Genomic DNA, 18,602 nt, shown 5'->3' on the forward strand with positions numbered 1-18,602 from the left:
TACAGATGATGAAATCATTCTCTTGCATTCATTCATTTATTCTGTAGTCATACAAATGGTATAAGGAGCTTCTTTCAACCACAGTGAAGGGAGCTCCCTTATCATCATTTTGGAAAAACAAAAAAATATGTATTATATCACCACATCCTCATGCACTGGTATTGCTTAGAGCAGCAGATGATCTTCTCTGCAGATACAATGCTACAAGCTATCACCTTTACTCCTCCACTGGTGGATCCACCCACCGGCCGTGCTCCTTGATCAGCTCAATCAGTGCGTCCGTTGCTTGCTCCATCGCAATACCTCTCTTCACCACCGTCTGAAACGGACAAGATTTGTCACGAATGGAACACCAGGAGCAAACATTTAACAAGAGAGGAAATGATAGATCTATGAGTTAACTTGGACGAGGACTCTTTTTCCTTTCACGGTGTTTTTCCCGCTGGCTTTTCCTCCGAAAAGTTTAAACAGTCCCTGAGTTTTCAGCTTGTGATTTCTAGGGGGGTTTGTTTTAGGTTTTTGTTTTTTCTTCTTCGTTAATATAACTTTTAGTTATGCTTTGTATGTAAACTATTTCATGGTTTTGTGAATTCAAGCATCACATTATCATTATTTGAATTGAGGGCACATAAGTTTTCTAAGGAAATCTCATGGAGTAAGACTACCTTGCCAACATAAAGGTCAATCTTTCCAGGGGCACCACCAACGTAACCAAAATCCGCGTCAGCCATTTCTCCGGGGCCATTCACGATGCAACCCATGATTGCAATCTACGTAGAAAAAGAATACACAAATGATTCAATATAATTTCTTGAAGACCAATGCACCCTTCACGAATAATTGGTTGAGCTGATGAGGAACTAGTAATTACCGAAACACCGGGCAAATGGGATGTCCTGTCTCTTATTTCTGCACTAATCTCTTGAAGATCGAACAAAGTCCTTCCACAGGATGGGCACGACACGTATTCCTGATCATTTTCACAAAGAAAAGGAAATGTGATTATTATTCAACTAGATTGATTTGTTTTCTTCCTTGTGCAACTCATGTACTAACCGTCTTTGTATTTCTCATTCTGCAGCCTTGAAGCAAATTGAAAGAAGTGTTTCTGAGGAACTCAAACTCTTGATCCGGGGATTCCAATAGGATACCGTCTCCTAGTCCATCAACCAGAAGGGCTCCTGCGTTGGTGCCAGCACCGATAACCAAGTCGTCTCTGCCCATGGAAGAATTAATGTCAGCTATGATCTGAATTTCACCTAAAAAAACTCATTGGATTGAATATACCTGTGAATTCCTTTTGGGAACTCTATATGATGGATAACTGGGAAGTCGAGCGAGTTCTCCGAAAGATACTCAAAGAGCCTGCAGAGATGAAGAACCTCAACTAAGTAGGCTGGGGTAAAACGTACAGGGACTCGTTGCTAATAGTAAAACACTGATGACGGGACCTATAGTCTAAGTAAACAACCCTACCTTCTTGCAGCATGAACTCTGCTGGTTTTCTCATCAGAATATGGTATGTGATGAAGGATCATGGTAGCATCGGTAGTCTTCAGAATTTCCAACTCTTCTTGGGGTTCGTCACCACGCAAAGAGACTACCAAACGTGTACCTGAACGTAATAGGTAAATTAGCATGACTAATAGTATTTCGATAATTTGAATAGCTAGAAAGCTTTTGGTATTATAATGCGTGGTGTACCTTCTGGAAGAAGCTGGTGAGCACCAGAAGACAATTCCTTAAGAGTTACCATGGCCAAAGCATTGGGTAATGGTTTTGTCAATTGTTCCGATAAAGGGGTTATTACTCCCATGCTAACATCTATCAGCCGTTTGAGAGCCAATCTCTGGTCATAGATTGGAAAAGGTGATTTGAGTCATTTGCATGGCTTATGGAACACAAAGAAATTTGTAGCTTCAAAATTCTACAATTACTTTCCGTTAGTTCTTATGAAGGGAAATACACACTAGGATATAACACGAATCATTGTTATGCATGGTCTGATGGTAAACACAAGGAGGCTTACAGCATCTTTATCATCTTGTGAGGGAAGTTCTCTCAGCAAGATTGAGTCCACTGTTGCGAGGTCCTGCATCAGTATTGAATTTCGTAAATGAGATCTCCCCCAAAGAAAATAAAAGGTAATGTGCCCATTATAGAGGGCCTTTGAGCATACCTTAAATGGCATTCCAACAATAAGTTTTGCTGAAAGAGACTTGTATAGCAATTCCGGTGACTATAAGGGAAAAGAGGAAAATAGAAATCTTAAGAAAATCAGCATAAAGGCAAAAATCTAAAAGGAAAAAAGAAATAGAAAAAGAAGGTACAATAATTCCACAAAAGGGGGAGAAAGAAAGAAAGGAAAAAGACCGGATATGCTTATTAATATATGAAAGGAACATAGCAGCAAACCTTCAATTGATCCAGAGAAACTGACATCAGAACCGAACCATCACGATGAAGCACACCTCTATAGTCAACCTCTTCACCCTACAAGGGAGTAACAAAGTCAGAGATCAAGAAAGCTGATACTCCACTATTTTCGTCAAAAAGATTAACTCTAAACCATAAGAAATTAAATCTGACCTCCTTTTGAACTGGCAGTTGACCACTTCTACGTTGGAAATCAAAATAGTGTCTGTTCTTTTCTTCAAATGGTGCCTGGTTAAACCCAACAACAATAAAAGGCTCGAATTTGTAAGTGCATTTTTTTAGAGCTATAGAAGCAAACATAGTGAGTCAACGTTGAAGTCATACCACTCCTTTCTGAAGTTCAGCTGTCTTCATTCCAAGATTAGCCAATCTTCTGCAGGGGTCTATCTCCTCCTCTGGAGGTTCAGTTAGAGAAACCCTAATGGTATCACCTAGACCGTCCTGCATGTTCAACATTGATCATGAGTGCGTCGAAACATATACAACTTTATGACTATTTTAACAAACTTCAGCAAAGACCATAAATAGATGAGAAGCAAGTGGAGGTTTTAACAATTGAACTTATACGTACGGTAGTTAGATTGTTAGTAAGATAAATAAGAAATATTACATTCTAAGTCAAAGTTGAATTAAGAAAAACAGAATAAATGTTTGCATCATATTGTTTTGAGCAACGGGGTATAAAGGGCATACCATAAGAAGTGTCCCGATTCCTATTGCCGATTTCATCCTTCCATCTTCACCCTCACCAGCTTCAGTTACTCCCAGATGTAATGGGTAATCCCATCCTAGAACATTCATTTCAGCTACAAGAAGGCGGTATGCCTGAACCATAATAACTGGGTTGCTCGCTTTCATCGAGAACACAAAATTATGGAAGTCCAATTTCCGGCAAATCCTTGCATACTCAAATGCAGATTCCACCTGTTGCATAATCAAATGTATATATATATATCACCAGAACCAGTATAGGTTCATAACTCATTCCAAGTGCTGAAATAGCTACTTACCATTCCCCTGGGTGAGTCTCCATAATAACTCATAATGCGGTCTGAAAGACTACCATGGTTGGTCCCAATGCGCATTGCCCGGCCATACTTCTTACATTTTTCAACCAAAGGAGAGAAAACCTAAGAATATGCGGAAAAAGATGGGTAATTATTTCCCACAAAATACTGTTATCCAGAGGTAAAAGGTAAAAGGAGACCTTTCCATACTATTATTTAATAATAGAGGTAAATCCTCACTTTTAGCTACAAATATACAATGATATGCACATAAAAGGCCTAGCATTTCCAACCCTTTGGCTCTTATCCAGAGACTAGTTTCTGGTTACTATGAGAGAGAGAGAGAGAGAGAGAGAGAGAGAGAGAAGCACAAAGAGCGATGAGAGAGGTTATATCAAATTTACAGAAAAACAAATATTACTTGTTCAAACTCAGAACTAGACAAGTCTTTTACAAGATAAAATGCAGCAAAGAAACTGAGGTCTAATTCTGACCTTCTCAATATGCTCAAGTTCTTTCTGATAGTCGTCATCTGTGTACTCCAATTGCTCAAACTGTGCCCTCCTATCAGCTGAAAAAATTATATAGTTAGATCTAACATTTGAACCATTCCGTATCTCATAGGGAAATATAATGCCAAAAAGCATATGGTGGTGAATTAAGTACCAAAGTTTCCTGGGTTAACACGAATTTTGTCAAAACATTCAGCAACCCGCATAGCCACAGGTGGAGCAAAGTGAATGTCAGCCACCAGGGGGATGTTATAGCTGCATGGTATAAATTAGTAAATACTTTCTCTTCCATTCATCTGTGACGTATAATATGATTCAATCCAATATAACACTTACTTCTTCTGAACAAGGGAGTTCTTAATTTCAAAACATGCATCTGCTTCTTTCCTTCCTTGGACTGTAATTCTAACAAGATCTGCTCCTTGATCTGCTATTCTCATAACCTGCATATACAACAATTATATGTACAATGACCATAATAAATGTTCTGATGCTCTGAAACAAATGTCAATGGCATGGTTTCGTATCTCAAAAAACTAGTGGTGCGAGAACATGAGCTCAGTTACTCGAGTGGATTGGATAGTAGTTGGTCCTCTACTTCAATTATGCAAAATTACTCTTTATCAGCCTTTGGCTAGTATTGAAGAGTCCAGCTTTGGTCGTTAAAGAAATTCAATGAGATAAATGAAAGGTCAAATAATCTATCAAATAATTCTCAACAGAATTTCATATCTCACCACAGGACAAATACAGAAATAGTTTATGATATGAAGCATACAACCACCAAAGATTAATCAACTATCTTCTACCATGCTTCTTGATAATATTATAATTTATACATTTAAAAAAGAAGAGAATTAGTAAAAACATTTAAGATATAGGAGAACCTGCTCAACAGTTCCAGCGATATCCTTTGTATCTGTGGTAGTCATGGTTTGGATTCTGATGGGATGCTCACTACCTAAAGCAACATTTCCAACCATCACTGTGCGGGTTTTTCTCCGGACTGTCTTGTGTATGGATTCACAATACTTCTGCCTGGGAACTGCATTCGGAAAGTTGACAAATCAGATGTCTAACCCAAGGCAAATGATGGCAGCATATTCAAAAAGACCAAAGAAAAATGCTCTCAGAACAAACTCAAATTTCTGAAAATTAATCCAAACACAATCTGGTCGTGACTGGAAATATTTCTCATCCTTAAGCCTCTTGTTCAATAGTAAAATCGAAGATATCTAATCTTAAAGAACAAAACCAGAACAGCAGCACAGAAAATAAGAAGCATATACCTAACAGTGGGCTTCCCTCTGATGCTGGCTTGAGTTCAACAGTTTCTGAACCGGGGTTGTTCGAGTTTCTGATCACTGCAACTTTGCTCCTTCCAAACTTAACCCTTTGCAAGTCAGAAACTCTAACAAAATCGGAACTCTTTCCAAACCCCAAGCCACGATGATCCCTGCTTTTGAGACCGGTAAATGAAGCCGGAACAGCTCCAGTCGCCATTTTACTCCACAAAGTACCAAATTCCACCCTCCTAAAGCAACATAAAACAAAACAAAAAAATCAACATTCACCTTTCAGCAAAGAAACCTTTTAGCCTGCACAATTTTAATCAAAGATACTCCATAGAAATAGTATAATAGAATCAGAGAATTCTAACAACAGGTCACCTCTCAAATTTATCAAATCACCCAAATTGAACGAACATACCCCACCCCACAAGCCAAAAAAACAGGGTAAAATGAGCATGAAATCAAGTCAACCCTATAATTTAATGCGATACGATCGCAATGAAAATCTGCAACAAATCTCCATACTTTACACGCAAAAATAAACAATGAAAAACCCAAAAGATTAGACATGTAATTAAAAAAATTCAAAACGTGCAGGAATCATCAATAATGAGTATTTACTCGAGATATGAACTTGAAACCACGGTTGAATAAGATAGAAACTTACTCGGTAAAATGACAAAACGATTAGCACTAATGAGCCAAAAGGAAGAATCGAGAAAGAGATGAACTGGTGGTGGATGGAATTTGAAATGGAAATTATCTGGAGCTGAAAATTCAGAAAGATAGTGAAGCCAACTCAGAGGTTTTATACCTGCTCGAAATGGCGAAGGATTATGAAAGCTACACCTATTTGATAATAAGCAGACAAAATTCAGTTCATCAGCATCTTCAATTTCCACATATTAGTAGCCATAAATATTTATTTCTGCCTCTGGTTTTTTCAACTGACAACTGGGCAAATAGGAGATGTTTGAACTTTTCAAATATTACATTTTCAACCCCTATATTTTGTTTTTTATTTACTTTTGACCCGTTTATAGTTACGTGGGATTTTTATTTTATTTTTAGTGACAGAATTATCAAGAACGACACAATGATCTTAAAAAATATTTGTCGGTGTATGTAGATTGTAATCTGCATTCGAATTTATTTAGAAAATTAATAATCTGATTTGAGGATTACCTATATATCTTGTTAAATATAGTTATTAAAAGTAGATAAAAAGTTATGTAAGGATAAGCAAATGTAAGAGTCTCATATATCCATAAAACACCGTTATTTTGTTTCATGAATAAACTATTTATAATTTTAAAACATCACAAGGTTGCAGGGATGATGGAGTATTTGTATTTTTAAGAATTGAGGAAACAGAATTAAATTAGATTGGCTAAAAACTGAAGGACTTGAATGCAAATACTACACCTTCCATGGTTATAGGAATATTCTACTATTAACAACCATTGTCCTGCACTACGTGGCAGGCCATTACATTTTATTATTATTTGGCTTTAAAATGATAATAAAGCAAATTTTTATTGATATAAATTAAATAAGTAAATTCAATTGCAGTCGTTTAACACATTTAGAAAAATGTTCAAGTCAAATGTACTGGTCAAGTTTATAAACAACTAAGATTATCAGTCAAATGTAGCTGATCATTTTAAATATTAATGTATTGTTATTTTCCTCTCCATTGCGTCAAAGTTTGGAATTCAATTTTTGTACGCTAAGAAGTCAAATGTTTGTGCAATTTCTAAGATAATAAATGTGTTACGAGTCTTTGCTGATTTTTGATAAATTAGGTGAAATTTTTAGCTATTGTTTGGCAATACCTATGTCCCTAGGTACAAAATTTGGAATATAGTTTTTTTTTTTTTTTTGCAATAAAATTTGGAATATAGTTACATCAACAATTATATAAAAGGACAATCAAACGGTCTCTTCTCAAAATTCGCCAACGCATAATCTAGGTCATAAATTTGTATTAAAAATCGACAATATTAATCATTTTACAGTAGATTCAAAATGAAATATTATAACCATAATACACTGTAATGCTTAAATCAATAGAATACAAAATTACTACATCGGTTATCTTATGATTTTTATACATTATTGTGATGGTTTGACTATAATAAACTATACCACGGACTCTCCGGACTCCAATTAGCCTACATATTATTATGCAGCCATTTATGAATTTGACATATAACAACCAATAAGAGATCTCCAAAATAAATTTATCAAGTTCGATTATAGATTGAGCCGGGATTTAAGCAAACAACATATTTATTTTATTTAATTAAATTTCCTATTAAGTGATAATCTTGTAATTTCGAATCTGACACATCAGTTACTGTCTTTATATGAGATTATTAATGTTGTTGATCATCTCTTTTAAAAAAAAAAAAAAAACAGTACTCTGAAAGAAGAAATGGTGGTAAAAATTGAACAAGTCTACATTGTAGAATATGTGGGGCTAGAGTAGACTTTCCAATAAAAATTGAATCAAGTAACTCCTCGCCGGCGCATTTAAAATACATACTAATATATTAATTAAACGCCGCATTTAAAAGTTTATATACTAATATATTAAATACTGCCGATTTTGACTTCTTGTGTTATATCCATTAAGTAATATGACTATTGAAGACCAATTATCAATAGTCATCACTTAAATTTTTTACTCAAATTTCAACGATTGAAATTTACTAATATAAATTGATTTAATATTTTGTAATGGTAGTACTATTGTTTAGTAATTCACTATTTTCTGAATTAAAATTTTGTAGCTTGGGAACGTTTAGGATTTGGATGATGACGGTCATGATTCTCACGAAAGAGACGTGTATAATTTTCGGGATACGAGTGTGTGAAAATATTTCATCCGTCCCACCAAGCTTGAGTAGTATTTATTTTTGAATTGTTCCATAAAACTTGAGCATTTTTTTATATGACAATGATTTTTCTCTATTCATTTTTCATTTTTTTCACCTATCACACTTAACACACTAAATACTTAAAATTCGTGTCGAAAAGAAGTTGCTCAAGTTTTGTATGACGGATGAAATATTATACTCGAAGATTGTATGATGGAGTGGAGGACATATATTTTGCTCCCCCGTCCCAATAATAATATCCCAAAAAAATGGAACACGCAAATTAAGAAAATGTAGATAAAGTAACATATGAATAAAGTAAATAAGAAGAGAATAGATAGAGTGGTGAAAAGGTAAGAGATAGATAAAGTAAATAAGGAGAGAGATAGAGAGATAGTAAATTATTTTCTTTTTTTGGATTGAGACATTATAAATGGGATGCACAAAAAGGAAAATTAGGACGTTATTATTGGAACGAAGTGAGTAATAAATAGTTGCGAAATGTGAGTATAGAGATGATCTACCAAAATTGAGTGGAGAAAAGGAACCATCAATATTAAATGGTTTAGTGTTTTGTAAATATTGAGTGTAGATATAGTTAAAATATAATGGATAGTTTTCAAAAAAAAAAAGAAAATATACAATTTTTATGAACGGACGAAAATGATAGTAATAAACATATAATTTTCGTGGAAAAATGGAATAATATTAAATACTCTTTTGTTCTTATTCTTTGGTTTTAAAAAAGAAAAAAGAAAAAAGAAAAATGGTGAACATCATTGTGAATTTGCATGCAAGGACTGATCCAAGACCTACAAACTAGGGTTGGACAAACGGGACTGTTTAAGTTTGAGTAGCTTACTAGATACTTCCTCCATCCCTAAAAATTATGGTTTTATTACTATATTGGGACGTCCTTCAAAATTTGGAAATGACCTCACAAGCTTTTCCTTTAACTATTTACAGAAAGGTGTGGGTCTCAATCTCCACTTAAACACAACTACCACATTTTTTCTTAAAACATGTGTCATCTCTTTTGGTTCACAATTTTAGGGATGGATTGCGTATTTTTTTTAGTACACATCTCAAAAGTACTGCACAATTTGAGATATAAATACTCGATACTGATCTGGTATTGTAGAATACTGTGTTTCGAGTACCCATTATCCGACTGACTATTGGATCGGCACCGAGTAACCCAAAACTCAGATAATCGATTACCTAATAGATATGCATATGTGATTCCGACACGAATTTAACTTGTATTTTATATTTTTATCAATTTTTTTACCCTCTTCGTCCTTATAAATTTGCGTCGATGCTTCTGACACGAATTTAAATGAAACATTAAGGTATTGTTAAATAGATTGTGAGTAAATAAATATAAGTAGAAAGATGAAATTGTGAAAATTATGTGTGAGATACTAATATGTAAAAATAAGGTGTGCATAAATTTGGGAACGTACCAAAAAGAAAATATATGCATAAATTTTGAAACACAGAGAGTATATAAATTTATAATTTTTTCACTTTAAATTTATTTTTACAATTTATAATTTCATCCACCTAAAATTAAAATTAATGTTATATCCCAATTGTGGGCCCAATGTCCCTTACTAGAGCAAAAAACATACTCCCTCTATCCACCAATTCATGTCTTACTTTTCTTTATTGTCCGTCCACCAATTCATGTCCTATCCATTTTTAATAACTATTTATACAATTTTTAATTGATGGATTCCAATAAACAATACACTTTTTCTCCACTCAACAAATAAACAATATATTTTGTGGGTCATTTTCTCCACTCAAATAATAAACAATACATTTTTTTCTTAAAACTCGTATTTTCTTCCATAAGTCATGAATTAGTGGACGGAGGGAGTAAATTGCAGAAGGTATTGACTATTGAGCCCTTGCACTTTAGTTTTAGCAAAACAAACACCACACTCCATCCGCATCGACCGAGTTGAAATTTATTTTATTTTTATATTTTTCATAAATTTATGGTTTTAATGAGAAATAATATTGAGATATTGCATATACTCTCTTCATTCTATTTATCTTGAGACATTTTCTTTTTTGGACGTCTCACCTATTTTGAGACATTTTATTATTCGACAAAAATTTTATCCTTTGTTCACCTTTTCACTTTTTCATCTATACACAAAATATTATTTTCTTAGTTCATGTGCCCAAAGAAAATGTCTCAAGATAATCGAGATGGAGGAACGAGGAAGTACATGACTTGCGTCCATAAAAGGTTCACGAAGAAACCCACTGAAAACGGAAACCATAAGTTTGGTATTATTTCTTTGATGGTTTAAGTTTATAACTATTTGTGGTAGACAAAACAAATGGAAGTCTCAAATCTCAAGTTTCATTACACATTTATTTCATATTGTAAAATGCATAATAATGTACGCCATAAATACACCCCCAATTATTTAACAATTAACATTGGTTTAATTTATCGTTGTTAAAGATAAATAGAAAAAAAAAAAAAAAAAAGGATGTAGAACCAACAAATGAATCAAGCCGCAGATCAATCTTATGAATTAACCAACAATTGTTCATTACTTCCTTCAAAAAATTAACCAACAATTGTAATAATGTTTTTTTTCCTATTGAACCTTTTAATATGCATATAATGAAATACACAGTTCACTTCTAATAATTTTCAGCCTACAAAACTACAACTGCAATAATACTTGTACCTTTCCGCTGGATAATTCGAAGTACAAGTAGTGAAAGCAGCGCCCTAGCTTCCAACTCCAAACCAAAGGTTAGGTTTCCGTAGAAGTAGAATCACCGGACCAATCGGTGGTACTCTTAGCTAAAATAGTAGTACCAGTTGTAGAAACGACAGAGTCGTCAAGAGCAAGTTTAACCGCCTTCCTTCCCGATCTTCTCTGTCTTTTCCGCTTCAGTGTGCGGTCGCCGGTGGAGGAGGAGGAAGTGCTGCCGGCGCCATAGGTGAGAAGAGAGGTGACGTGGCAATCCTGCCACTTGAGAGATTTGAGATCGTCTTTCACTTCTTTCAGAGTTAAGCAAGCATCACCTGATACGCCGTCTAGCAAGGTCGACCGGTGGAGATCCATCAATTCCATTGTTGCAACCATTTCCTTCAAAATGCCCTGAATCAGATCCCAAATTGTAAAAATTAACACAAGTTCAGAGGAAGATATAAAAGAGCAGATAGAAGAACTGAATTTGGTGTAGTCGTGCCTTTGGAGCTTCGATCTTTTTGAAGCCATGCATGCTAATGATCTGCACACAACAAAAAAGGCGAGTAGATTCAGCAATAAAACCCCAAAATGTCGGTGCATTCCACCAACGCAAAACTAAAAACAACTGCAGAACAATAAAATCAAATCCCGATCGCACAAAAAAGTGCAATGGATGAACATTTTTAAACGGATAATCGAAAGATTTAGGATCGGATGAAAAAAGAAAATGCAAAAAACAACACATACCCGAAATACAAAACAAAAAAAAATACATATAAGGAGTAACGGCAGTCCTTTATGTGAATATTCATACAATACAATGACGAGAAAGAGGCGTGTTTCACCTCGCGAAGTTGACGGACGGTGAGAGGTAGATTGCGGTCGTCAATTAAATCGAGGTAATCTTCTACATCTAGCTTCTTCCTCGTCCAGCCTTCGCCGTTTCCCAAAACTTCCATCGCTCTCTCTCTCTCTCCCTACAGAAAATGTGTGTATATTTTGCGCGCTTGCAAGTGTGTTTTGAGTGTGTGATAATTGCGTGCTCCGTCGTTACATATACGCAACTAACAAACCGAAAATAATTAAAATTCTACCAAAAAAGAAAAAGGAAAAAAATTAAATATTTACTTTCGCACGGGAAAATCAAGTAAAAATAGAAAAATGAAAACATGCGATTAGAGCGTTACGTCATAGCTTCTTCCACCGTTTGATACTATAACCCGTCGAATTTTCGACGGGATCTTAAATTATAATTTAAATTATTTATATTATTTTTATATAATATAATTATCTTTTAATTAATTTAATTCGATGTAATAAAGTTTACATTATATTCTCTTCGTCCACAAAAAGTATTATACTTTCGACGTTTTCTAGTTAGTATAGTATCTTTTATTTCAATCCAAGCATAATACTTATAACGTAACACACCATATCATCATCCATTACTTTACTTATATTTGAAAAGTCATATTTTATCTCAATACACATGCAGAATTCCATCCCGCCGATACGGAAGATCAAAACACGATATAAAATAGAAAACCTCAGAATGGAATCCAAATAATCGACAGACGACAGTAGCTTCATAGATTACACGGAATGAGGACGAACAACAAGCACTTCTACCCAAAAATAGAACACTAATCCGATTGTATCTGGAAAATGTCGAGAGTTAGAGCCAACTGCCTAGATAAGAATTCACATCTAGATCCATGTCACACTACAAGAAAACCAGAAAGATTAAGGATGTTGTTCATCTTATCTGGTCGTCTGTATAAAATGGTTCAAAAATTGGCGATGTCGCTTCAGCCAGCCAAGTTCTCAAGAAATGTATCTATCCTGCTGCTCTTGAAGAAGCTTTGCAGAGGATTTGGCATCCAGGTACAGAGAATTTACTTCTTCAAGATCCGCCTGCAAGAATGTACAAGTCAAGCGATTATTTCCTCGTAATTGTTGATAGCATCATTTCCCAAAGTTGAGTTAGAAGTATTACCTTGCAAATAATATCACGACCGTTCATCTTAGCAACGATGCTAGCAGGAGATAACAACTGGACGGCATGTCTGAGAACACAATTTTGAGCCACCATTAGATCTCATTAGCACGCCATGAAAAATTGTGGATAGCGAGAAAAGATAATGAGAAAAGAACCTCAAAGATGTTTGCTGTCCAAGCTCTCCAAGATAAGCAAGGCTTTCCTCATCTATTTGGAGTTCCTCAACTTGTGCCCGGATAGCTAATATCTATAACACGAAATCAGCAATTAATAAGAAAAGCAGCAATACAAGAATATTGAATATTTAGCACCAACGCAGAATAATTTATGTCAGATGAGGTTTAACCTGTATCATTTCAGCGGGACCATAGGTTTCTGTTCTTATAATAACCAAGCGGTCCAACAAGTCAACTGGAATACCATGAGGACTAGTCATGTCTGTTCCTCTACAAAGCAATGTTATAATCTTAGCCTTGTTATACAGATTAGCTGTTAAGAAAGCAGGTAGCATCCAGAAGCATAGCTTGTCCAAGTAAAACCACACTATTATGATTTAAAGGAAATTGACAAATCTGCTTGGAAGTTGCAAGATAGTTATATAAAGCAGCTGTATCAGCCATAGTTCTTCATACAGATAAAATAAATAAATTAAAAAAAAAAAAAACAATAGTTCTGTAACAAGGGATACATTAACTTTTAGAATGTCATCTACTATCACACTATGATTTTAACTTTGTCTAAGATAATATGCCAAAAATAGAACTCAAGATGCTCATCCTAGACAATGTTTCTCAGTGAGGTTGTCCATTATAGGTTTCGAAAGGTCATCTCTAACAAAAAAGCCTAACAAGCAAGCTTCCTGCATACCTGACATTACAAATTCCTCGATTTGTGGCAAAGATCACTATAGGCGAGAGTGAACTTTCTAAAGCACGATTTAAATAAGAAAAGCACTCCATGTCCAGCATATGAACCTGAGTTGTTATTAAACAGTCAGGCAAGAAGCAAGAGTCATTATAAAAAAATAAATAAACAAAATAAAAAATAAACAAAATAATTAAACAAATGCATGCAAGTTAAGTACCTCGTCAATAAACAAGACACCAGGAACAAGCTCTGCAACACCCTCATCGATATACCGGTTAACAACCTGAATATTTTAAACATAGTTAAACACTCTGCTTTAATACTCAATGGCCCAAGGAGCTCCACATGCCATGTCATCGCTTTGAATCACACCTTATTTATTTCTTGCCGCAGCTTGTCAGTGATTTCAGTTTTCCTAGGTTTCATCATCTGACCCATCAGGGACAGTATATCTTGTCCTCCTTGGGGCCGTGCATTTGCAGCATCAAGATCATGCAATGTGACGTCCTAAATAGAACAGATGTAAATACAATTTTTTTTTATCAATTTACTAAAAGAAAATCATAACCCAAACATTCATGATTAAACCACACAGAGCCTCAACAACATTCATCATTTATAGTAATGCATCACACTGCCTAGTAAATCAATAGAATGATTTCGCTTAGCAAAGGAACACACCTGCACTATCTCCTTTTTTTTGTGAACCTCTCCTTTAGGAAGTGGTACATATTCTTCTGCCTCCAGATCAAACTCAGTAGCAAAAGCATCACTCCTCCCAACCCTTTTAACGGCTCCACTATTTGCTTCAATGTATATAACATCACCAACAGCTACCTGCAGTTAGAGACATAAGTCTTGCAGTTACATCAACTAATGCCAGATAGATAATAAATTGAAAAAGGCACATGTGCCATGAACGGTTACCATTCATCTAACATCCTTTAGAATCTATTCTGTTGGTGAATATATTATAGATAGAGAACAACTTTGTAAAATTTAGCATCTTTTGACCCTAGACAATATGTGAAAAATGGACAATAGAATTAAAAGAACAAGAGAGGATAGGTTCAGTGACAAACCTTTTCCTTAATCAAGGCATCATATATTGTCGGATCCAACTTCAATTGTTTGGTTCCCTTTACAGTTTTCAATCCAATTATGACATGGCTGATACTTTTACCATAACCACCAGTCACACTTTCAGTTTCTTCTGGAGATAGTTCAGTAACCTGTAATATATAAGGGTTAGATATCCGTATAATATTACAAAAATGCAGAAGTTTTTATATAGCAATGACTTCTTTCAACATTTGTTCTCAATTTCTCAATTCTCATAACAGGCGCTTACCTCCCCTTCATAAACTTCCTTGTTTTCTTTAATGCGGAGACCTATGGCTCGCCGAAAATTTTCCATTAGAACCTCAGTCTTCTTTACTTCTGATGAATATACCTCTGACCCAACCATCGGGCAAAAAGGAACCTGCATTTCAGGAGGCCAATAACATGTCATACATCAATACCAGAGACAACTACATACTACTTGCAATGATTGAAACTTGATTTGTTAAACCCACTGAATAAAAGACCAGTAAACAAAGGAAATTTGTTATAGTAAGATTTCCACCTTTTTACTGGAGATGATGTCCAGTTAAACTCTTGCTTGGTAATTGATGTGTTCACTACTCATATACAACCATTTTTGGCATAGAATCTTTGAATATAAGCATCTTATATATCTTCAAGAGGGGTTCTCACATTGAAGAGAAATGGAAGGTCGAAGAAAAACTTTCATGTCTAGATGTAATGCATGCAAAAAGACTAGACTTGGAACTAAACTCAAGGAAGGCATTGAGGCAAACAAAAGGAGATAGAAAAGCCAATATCAGTGGAAACAGTGAAACCCTAGTTCGACAACTTCAGATATAAGGACGAACTAATATTGGCCCAATAGCTGCTCTTCTATCTCAACACTACCTTAAAATGATATTGTTGATATAAGGACGAACTAATATTGGCCCAGTAGCTGCTCTTCTATCTCAACACTACCTTAAAATGATATTGTTGATATTAAAGAACTCAATGAAATAAGTTTACACCAAATCAGTTCAGATAAGATTAAACAAGTACACAAAACAGCACAACTCATAAACACACCTTGCTACCAAGTTCTTGGGAAATTCCTAGAGCAAGCGCAGTCTTTCCAGTGCCAGGAGGACCAGCTAGTAAGAGAGCACGGCCAGCCATCTTCTTCTGTCGAATCATATCAACCACAAGGCCACCAGCTTCCCTTGCGGATTTCTGACCCACAAATCCCGCAGCCAAAGGCAATGCTTTTCCATCGGGCTTACAACATAAATCAACATGGCAACACAACAAAATCAGTTAAATGTAAACAATAAGGTCAAATGACAATGAACCAGATAAACCAAAACATCACTATGTAAAGAAACCGAGTAATCTTCTCTCTGGGGTGTAAACAGCTAGATAAAACTTCAATATTTCCGCTTCAATAGGTATCTCTCACTTACCTTCTATTCTTCACTTCAAACATGGTATGCTGCAAAGCTAACAGAGCCCTAAAAATTGGGAAGAAAAACTCGCCAGAACAGAATAACCCTAAAACGTTAAACCCCAAAAGCCCCAAAACCGTGAAAATCTGAAAACTGTATATTGCTGAGTACTGAATATTACTAAAACACGATATTTAACAGGAGAAAAAGTATCACTTGAGCAGATTATTGAAAAGTTTACCTCGAGGCCAAGACCTTTAATGTGAGTGTGAGTTGCTATTCTCTGTTTCTTTGTGGTCGATTGCACTTCTTCTATCTTCATTCCTGCTTTTCTTCTCCTCTCTCCCTGAGCTCTCTCTCTCTCTCTCTCTGTGAATTCCCTTTTCCTGCTAGTGTTTTTTTCTGCTGTTACGGAAGCTTCTGTCCCTCTAATGGAGGAGCTCGAATGTCTTTTCTGTTTATTTCAAAATACTACTAATAAAAGAGGCTACAAGTAGTATGCAATTTGTGATGGGCCTAGGCGGGTAATTGGGTCGTTTGGGCTCAAAGCCCATACTATATAGTTGACCCCCGCAGTCACGACGAAGAGCATGCGGAGCGGGGCTCGACCCAGCCCTCGGCAAGCCCCACCCCTTTGCTGCCAAATGGGATCCTTTGTCCCAAATGTAATGTACTATTCTTAATTTTTTTTATAATTTTTAATTATTTATTATTTAATTTTAATTTATTATGCTTTAATATAATATAAAAAATAATTAACAAGGGTTTACTCATCCAATTAGGGTTTATAATTATCTTTTTATATTTATTTGAATTAATAATAGATTATTTTGGCGTATTAATTCAAAATTAGAATATATAATTTTTTAAATTTCATTTTTTAGTGATAAATATTAATTAGACTTCATAATATAATAATAATTTTTATTTTTATAAAAAATAATTATAAAATAAAGAAATTAAGAGTGATACACATAGGTACACACTACATTTTGGGACAGAGAATCTCATCTACTTTGCTGCGCCTGGGGGCTCAAGAGGGCGCGAAGATTGAAGGGTAAGATACGTGGTATACACGCGTCATTAAAAAAATAGAGATTTAAATTCGAAATTTAGTCGTTTTTAATAGTTTTGTTTCTTAATTTAGCCGTTTGTTCTCAATAGTTCTTTTTCGTTTAAAAATATCTAAAATTTCTTTATAAACATTCATTAATTTCATTCAATTTTTCACATCAAATTCATCTTATTCTCTTCTCCTACTTCGTGTTTCTTACAAAAATATATGTTCATCAAAATTATTGATCTATTCAACGTTTTAAAATTTCGTAAAATATTTAATTTTTCAATGGAACCTAACCCAATATATATAGTGAATATATATATTCACTATAAAATTTACTTATTTTGAGTTTGAAATGATAAAATTGCTCTTACTTAAAGAGCAAACTTTGCTTGATAAAATGAGTCGAGTATATTAAGGAGAAAAAATATAGGGTTAGTTGCATATAAATTACCGAACTTTCAACAAACTCTCATTTTGCACATGAACTTTAAAATCTTTATTAAAATTACTCAAGTATTAATTTCTTCTCATTTTTCATATTTGTCCATTTTTTCAATCAAACTTTGGGCCTGAAATGACGTCGTTTTCATCCAACTATACAATATTACAACGTCAATTCTATTTTTCCACACGGTCATATTTATGACACGCAAGCATATTCATGTCAAGTGAGAATATTTATGTCACGTCATCACGATGAAAAATGGACAAATATACAAAATGAGAAAAAAATTAATAGTTGAGTAATTTTAATAAAGATTTTAAAGTTCGTATGTAAAATGAGAATTTATTAAAAGTTCAGTAATTTAAATGCATTAACCCAAAAATATATACATTTACATATTTTTCATGAAAGTTAATTCCTAGTAGTGCAAGAAGTCATGTTTCCTTGGTTAAGGATTTGAAAAACATCTATCTTCACTCCGGTTAAGGGGTTTTGTTTTGCTCTAAACTATAATGTAGCCCGGCGTTGTTCCCTCTATTTGATGATCTCTACAATAACAGAAGCTCCACTCATCGCCACGCCTAACCCAACAAATGTGGATATATAGAAGGATTGATATAACAGGTTGCACATGAATTTACAAACATGAAAAAACAAACACATCAGCTCATAAAAAGTGATCATGATAAATGATGAACTCTATGCTGATGAAGCCATAGACTGAAAATCCTAAGCATAACAAGGAATTTCTTACCAGTTGTCCATCATGCTAGCTGTGCTCGGTATGCAGATAGAGAATATATATATCCCACGGGCGACCTTACCAATAGCTGTCAACCCGGAGTTAATAAAAGGTG

General features: G+C 34.7%; 3 protein-coding genes across 6 annotated transcripts; all 3 read right to left on the reverse strand.

The window, feature by feature from the left end:
• Window positions 1-6: 6 nt before the first annotated feature.
• On the reverse strand, window positions 7-6,199 carry LOC131000651 (4-hydroxy-3-methylbut-2-en-1-yl diphosphate synthase (ferredoxin), chloroplastic). 4 transcript variants are annotated; one of them, XM_057926666.1, is made up of 20 exons: window positions 6,062-6,199; window positions 5,245-5,489; window positions 4,843-5,000; window positions 4,292-4,398; window positions 4,110-4,210; window positions 3,938-4,014; window positions 3,447-3,566; window positions 3,130-3,360; window positions 2,761-2,877; window positions 2,590-2,664; window positions 2,416-2,493; window positions 2,180-2,239; window positions 2,030-2,092; window positions 1,705-1,849; window positions 1,477-1,615; window positions 1,288-1,365; window positions 1,057-1,216; window positions 872-970; window positions 666-770; window positions 7-319 (listed from the first exon to the last, which is right to left on the reverse strand). In XM_057926666.1, the coding sequence occupies exons 2-20, from the start codon at window positions 5,456-5,458 to the stop codon at window positions 218-220; spliced, it is 2,229 nt and encodes a 742-aa protein (XP_057782649.1). In that variant the 5' UTR covers window positions 5,459-5,489; window positions 6,062-6,199; the 3' UTR covers window positions 7-217. The 4 variants fall into 4 exon arrangements, with proteins under 4 accessions (XP_057782649.1, XP_057782647.1, XP_057782648.1 ...); XM_057926664.1 differs by having other exon boundaries at window positions 5,915-6,177; XM_057926665.1 differs by having other exon boundaries at window positions 5,869-6,129.
• Window positions 6,200-10,658: 4,459 nt separating this feature from the next.
• Window positions 10,659-12,083, reverse strand: LOC131000653 (uncharacterized). The gene is made up of 3 exons (XM_057926669.1): window positions 11,704-12,083; window positions 11,358-11,399; window positions 10,659-11,266 (listed from the first exon to the last, which is right to left on the reverse strand). The coding sequence occupies exons 1-3, from the start codon at window positions 11,815-11,817 to the stop codon at window positions 10,916-10,918; spliced, it is 507 nt and encodes a 168-aa protein (XP_057782652.1). The 5' UTR covers window positions 11,818-12,083; the 3' UTR covers window positions 10,659-10,915.
• Window positions 12,084-12,391: 308 nt separating this feature from the next.
• LOC131000652 (ruvB-like protein 1) lies at window positions 12,392-16,707 on the reverse strand. Its single transcript, XM_057926668.1, has 12 exons — window positions 16,479-16,707; window positions 15,882-16,070; window positions 15,076-15,207; window positions 14,807-14,956; window positions 14,406-14,561; window positions 14,097-14,231; window positions 13,942-14,007; window positions 13,725-13,831; window positions 13,204-13,303; window positions 13,013-13,104; window positions 12,855-12,924; window positions 12,392-12,772 (listed from the first exon to the last, which is right to left on the reverse strand). The coding sequence occupies exons 1-12, from the start codon at window positions 16,557-16,559 to the stop codon at window positions 12,683-12,685; spliced, it is 1,368 nt and encodes a 455-aa protein (XP_057782651.1). The 5' UTR covers window positions 16,560-16,707; the 3' UTR covers window positions 12,392-12,682.
• Window positions 16,708-18,602: the final 1,895 nt, after the last annotated feature.

Source organism: Salvia miltiorrhiza, chromosome 8, assembly GCF_028751815.1.
Source record: "Salvia miltiorrhiza cultivar Shanhuang (shh) chromosome 8, IMPLAD_Smil_shh, whole genome shotgun sequence".
In the NCBI taxonomy this organism is placed as follows: Eukaryota; Viridiplantae; Streptophyta; class Magnoliopsida; order Lamiales; family Lamiaceae; genus Salvia; species Salvia miltiorrhiza.